The sequence below is a fragment of the Pongo pygmaeus genome, chromosome 7 (genome assembly GCF_028885625.2).
Source record: "Pongo pygmaeus isolate AG05252 chromosome 7, NHGRI_mPonPyg2-v2.0_pri, whole genome shotgun sequence".
NCBI lineage: Eukaryota > Metazoa > Chordata > Mammalia > Primates > Hominidae > Pongo > Pongo pygmaeus.
This window is the reverse complement of record NC_072380.2, coordinates 10,767,974-10,773,973: the sequence shown is the minus strand read 5'-3', so window position 1 is coordinate 10,773,973 and position 6,000 is coordinate 10,767,974. Positions and strand designations below refer to the sequence as shown.

At 43.1% G+C, this 6,000-nt stretch overlaps 1 protein-coding gene across 4 annotated transcripts in view; it reads left to right on the top strand.

Moving 5' to 3' along the window:
• The first annotated feature begins 220 nt into the window (after positions 1 to 220).
• The window catches only part of MSRA (methionine sulfoxide reductase A), a 384,503-nt gene continuing 378,723 nt past the window's right edge, over positions 221 to 6,000 (top strand). Inside the window, exon 1 of one of the 4 annotated variants that reach the window (XM_054499909.2) lies at positions 221 to 668. In XM_054499909.2, the coding sequence (XP_054355884.2) occupies positions 527 to 668 (142 nt within the window). In that variant the 5' untranslated portion in view covers positions 221 to 526. Of the gene's footprint in view, positions 669 to 839; positions 1,389 to 3,718; positions 3,767 to 6,000 lie in introns of those variants that run through there. The other 3 variants (XM_054499910.2, XM_063668509.1, XM_054499914.2) reach the window with 3 other exon arrangements.

The window sequence follows — 6,000 nt, the reverse complement described above, 5'->3', positions numbered from 1 at the left end:
TGAGAACTGTGCTTAGTTTTCACTTTGGACGAATAGGAACCCTTCTGATGGCCGTCATGACAATGTCTCCAATAAAAATGGACAGTCTAGCTGGCTGCAAGGCAGGTCCTCTTCTATCTTACTGGGCACTGTTAAACTGCGAAATCGGGGCGACACGGCAGCAACTTTAAAATCAAACCCCATCCCCAAGGGCTCGGCGCTGTTTTTTGGCCTCTGCCGCTTCACGTACTTGGTACGACAGGAGCGCACTTGTTCTCTGCCCGAGAACTTCGTCCCGAGAGAACCTCAGGAACTCGCCGGGCCACACCCCCCGTCCAGGGAAGGAACACGCCCCCGGTGACAGCCGGTACGGCCCCGGCCTTGGGCAACCTCGATTACGGGCGGCCGCCAGCCCCGCCAGCAGCGCCCGCCCGCGCCCCTGTCGCCCCCCGGTTCCGGCCGCGGACCCCACTCTCTGCCGTTCCGGCGGCGGCTCCGCTGCCGGTAGCGCCGTCCCCCGGGACCACCCCTCGGCTGGCGCCCTCCCATGCTCTCGGCCACCCGGAGGGCTCGCCAGCTCCTCCTCTTCCACAGCCTCTTTCCCGTCCCGAGGATGGGCAATTCGGCCTCGAACATCGTCAGCCCCCAGGAGGCCTTGCCGGGCCGGAAGGAACAGACCCCTGTAGCGGGTAAGCACTGGCCACACGGAGGGCGCGGGCGGCGACGCTGCGCATGCGCGCCTGTGCCCGGCGGCAGCGCGCCCTCCGCTGCCCGGAAGGAAGCCGTGGGCTGGCCTCTGGCGGGTCGCGGGGTGGGGGTCTGCGCAGGCGCGAAGGGGCCCCGGCAGTGGTCGGGGCGACGCTGGGGTCAGCTGACGTGCCTTTGTCTTTGTTTGGCTTCTCATCTTCTGGCGCTAAACTGGGCACTATGAAGGAGTCTAGTGCATCGGTCTCACTTACCCGGAGTGCATACCGTGGCGGCCCCAAGTTTTGGGCAGGAAAGGTGCCGCTGGGGTCTGCCCTTGCTCGCGGGCGCTCGCGGCGCTGTGCCTGCGCCCTCCTTTCTTCTCTCCTCTGCGCCGGCCGCCGGGACCCAGGGCACCTGCAGCGGGGCTGGTGCGAGTGTTGTCCCGGGAAACGCCGGAATGAGACGAGACGATGAAAACCTTAAGTGTGGAACTGCGTTTCAGGCCAGTGTTCTGGCTGCAAGAGTCACCCCTAGTACCCCCTCCTGCCCTAGGTCGGTCCCGCTGTCCGCAGGGGGCAGGGGCTGCTGTGTGCTGGGTCAGCTTAGAGCGATGCTCCTCAGACTTGGAAAACTTTCTAGTTGTTCTCACACCAGTACTTTGGGAAAATACAATAAGGGTGAAATACTAGAAAAATGTTCACGTGCTTCGATGCCATGTAATGGTAAACTGCTGTAAAAGTTTTCAAAATCTTTCAATTTCTGTTGCAGACAGCACGGGTTTCCCAGTACGAGGGCCACACGTTAGTATTACCTTAGCGCAACGCTTCTCAAAGTGCCCCCACCTGCCGCAGCAGCAGCATCACCACCTGGGTTGGCCTTGCCCCGTTACTGAATCGCAGACTCGGGGGGTGGAGCCCAACAATCTCTAAAACAAGTCCTCCAGGTGATTGTAATGTACGCTGTAGCTTGTAAACCACTGTCTTAGAGCTGTTGGAGGATTAAGTGATGCTTAATCTTCTACACATGGGTCAATACCAGGTAAATTCAGCATTTAAAAAATTTCCTTAGAAGTTTCTTTTTCTTTTCCTTCAAGAATTGTTGAGGATAGGAGGAGGTCATATTGAGAGTTTGTCATCTCGTAGAATAATCAGTATGAGATTAGAAAAGGTAGAGGTTTTTTGGATTAGAGGCAGTTTAGAAATTGTGTGACTGGCTTATTATTAATCGAATTAGCAGTTTGTTTCCTGGTTTCCCCATCATTTCACCTCCGACTCAGCCGTAAAAGTTTATTTTTGATTCAAATGCATAGATTGAGTTTTGAAACAAATCTAGATTAGTAAACATCTATACTTATATAGGGATATATAAAATATAACCAGATTATCTAAACCTTATAAATGCATCTTAAAATTTTTTCTTTCTTTTACAGGCAGGTATTTATAGTGCATGTTTAAAGGCAATACTTTTCAAATGCTAAACTTTCTCAGCTTGTGCTTCCCGTTCACACACTACCATATCTTTGCTATGCCCTCCCATACACCAAAAAAAAAAAAAAAAAACCCAAATAATCCAAAAACTCTTGTTCAGATTTCCAAACTGGTTCAAGGTCAAGATGGACCAAAATTTACTTTGGCTTTATCTTAACCAAAGCCTTCCCAATCAGTTTCCCAATATGTAAATGACATTTTTGGTAAAAGATTACCAAACATTTCAGAAATGAGCCAACAATTTTTTTCATATCCCCATCATGACTTTTAACTGCAAAACCTCAGGACCTGGTTTCTTTCCAGTCTCTACTGTCTCCATATAGCTGTGAGTGTTTTTGGTACACCGACACATCTCTGTATCTGGGACAGTAAACTTTTTTTTTTTTTTTTTTTTGGTGTAGGGCCAGGCCTACAATGCATATGTCCTTATTGTTCATCTGTTGTAAGTTTTTACACAAAAAGTGTTTGAAATTTAGATTGTGGATATTCCAGTCTCCACTCCTGAACCTTGACAGGTTGCTGAAAGCCCTGACTGGCTCCAGAAATGGGCAGTGTTATCTCTTCAGTGGGTTTCAGTAGCTGTAAACTTGAAACTTAAGGATTTAGTATTGTTCTGAAGGTGGAATTCACCTCTATTGCAACTTGCATCCTGGTTAACAACTCCTCCCTTCTCTATATTACCTCCATGCATGTCTGTTCTTATTTGTACCCTGACTCTCAAAAGTTGCATGACAAAAGCATCACCTTTTGACTGCAGAAGGCCTGTTTCTTTAGTGCCTTTAGATACCATTACCAAATACTTGTGGTGTTAAGGATTATCATCTTAGCGTTCATCCTACCATTTTTATATTCTTAAGGACAATTCCACCTTTTTACAAACTGGGGCCAAGATTTCCACCTTGCAAGAAGGAAAGAGTCAAACCTTCAAAGTTTTCCAATGTTTAATTTATCCCAGGCTACCTAAAATGGATCAAAACATGAACAGGCCTACTTGGGTGAGTGGTGAAAACTGAACCTGCGCTGGACTGCCTCATTTGCAGCCTGCTTTGTTCAGGTTAGGGGGCATCTGGGCAGCGCTGGCTGGCTGGTAGGGCACACAGCAGTGTGTCTGCCCTATATATGGAGATGGTCACATTGTGCTTCAGTGCCTGACCACCAAGTAATACTCTGAGAACTTGGGACTGAGGGACAAGGGGAATTCTTACTTGTTGAACTGTATTGGTATTGTATTGTGCAAAATAGGCTGCAGGTAGAAGGCTCATAATTAAAACCTCAGATTGCCTTCCATTTTGTTAAGATGTGGGTTTCTTACAGTCAGAACTGATCTTATTTCCGGTGAATTATTATAATTATTGTAAAAGTCCAATATGGTTTCGTTTTGTGTCCTCACCTAAATCTCATTTCGAATTATAATTCCCACCTGTTGGAGGAGGGGCCTGGTGAGAGGTGATTGAAACATGGGGGGTGGACTTTCCCCTTGCTGTTCTCATGAGAGTGAATGAGTTCTCACGAGATCTGATTATTTAAAAGTGTGTAGCTTGCCCCTTTGCCTTCTCTCGTTCTCTCCTGCTCCCGTGTGTGAAGATGTGCCAGCTTCCTCTTCTGCCATGATTGTAAGTTTCCTGAGGCCTCCCTGGCCATGCTGTCTGTACAGCCTGTGAAACTGTGAGCCAATTAAACCTCTTTTCTTTATAAGTTACCCTGTCGCAGGTAGTTCTTTGTAGCAGTGTGAAAACAGACTAACACAAAGCCCAACATTTATGTGGAACTTATTTTTGCATATTGGAAACATTGCTAATCTGTGTTTGGGAATGAATCTTACCTTCTTATAGAGTATCAGTGGGATCAGGTGTTTGGGATTTGGAGCTGTCGTTTAAAATAACTTTGACAAGTTTGATCTTATCTTGGCTTTCTTGCATTTACATTCTTAGTGTTCATTGTATTTTTTCGTTACAGTGCTTTTTTTGGGCACTAACAGATGTTAAAAACAGATGTAGAGCACCATTAGAAGGTATTCTTTTTTAAGAACTTTAAATAGAAAAAACAGTAGAACAATGTATTAATCCAAAAGGTGGCTCTTTGAAAAAAAATTGAACTACAGCAATAACATTTATAAACAATGAGGTAGTCTCAAGAAAAAGACGAAAGTACAAATATACAAAATAAGTCCTGAGAAGAGGAGATTATAAAAACAGATAATTTAAAGAATATTAGGAGACTACTGAACTCTTTGAAAATAAACTTTAAAACTTTGATGAAAATGATAATTTTTAGGAAAATATAATTAATCCAGATTGACCCCAGAAGAGGTAGAAAATTTAAGCAGCTTGATTTTTATAGAAGAAATAAAGCTATTAAAGAGTTACCTCCTCCCAAAGCATTATGTCTAGTTTCACCAAGAGTATCTACCAAATATTTAAAAAGCAGATAATTCCAGAGCAGGAATAAATGGCTATTTCCTTGACATGACATATCTATTTGAACCCAAAAGCCCACCTTAGGCTTAATGAAGAAACATTGAGATTTCCACTGATGTTCAGACCAAGACGAGGAGTGAGCACAGCCTAGTACCTTTTACAGTGTGCACTGTTAGCAAAATTTTGGTGTTATCTTAGTTTTAATCCCACCTTTAAAAATAAATGGTACCTTTTTTGTATTAAGGAAACTTCCACCTTTTTATTAAGTGTGATCTAGTTGTTGATTTAGACTTTGTAAGAAGGTAAGATTCAAACCTTGAAACTTCTTAATGTTTAATTTCTCCCAGGCTACCTAAATTGGATTATAACATGAATTGGCCTACTTTGAGTGATAGATTATTATTTTACATTGTAGGTGCAGCCAATGTGGTCAGACAAAGCAATTTGAGAAGTAAAAAAGAGGAAAAAGATCAGAAGTTCTTAAATACATAAGGGAATGCAGCATTTGATAAAGGTGGTATCTCAAGTCAGTGGGGAAAAGGTGAAATATTCAGTAAATGATGTTGGGACAACTGGGTAGCCATATGGAAAAAAAGGTTGGATCTCTACACTGTAAGCCAGGATAAATTTTAATGTTTGATGGAATAAATTCCAGATATATGATGATGATAGCTCACACTTGTTAAGTGTCTTATATGCCAGGCACTGTAGTAACTTACTAATGCATTTAATACTTACAGTAACCCAAAGAAGTAGTAACTGTTATCACCACTTATAGATGTGGAAACTGAGGCCCATAGATGTTAGGCAGTTTAAACAACGTACATTGCTAATAAGTAGTGGAGCTGGGATATGAACCTAGTCAGTTTGGATATAGAGTTTCTGGCCTTAACTCCTATACTCTTTTTCCATTTAGGTAATTGTAAAAAATGAAACAGTATGAGAACAGAATGTTTTTATAATCTGGGTGTGAGGAAAGCCATGACTTAACCATGACTTGAAAATCAGAAAACGTAAAAGACTGATAAATTAGATTATATCACAGTAAAGAGACTGATAAGTTAGATCATATCACAGTAAAATTCTTCTGCATGGCAGAAATCACCATAAGCAAAGCCGAAAGACAAACTATGGTAAATAGTTGCAATTCGTATCATAGATGAAGGACCAATCTTTTTAATTATATAAGAAGCTTCTAGAAATAAGAAAAACACCAACATCCATTGGAAAGATAGACGTTAGGTTATGAACAGACCGTTTACAGAAAAGTACAATTGGCTCTTAAGCATATAAAAAGATGCTCAACTTCACTTATAATGAGAATGCCAATACCATTTTTCATTTTTCAGATTGGCAAAAATCCAGAACTTTGACGATACACTGTGTTGGTAAATTCTTAAGAAAAAATACACTCTTGTACATTGCTGGCA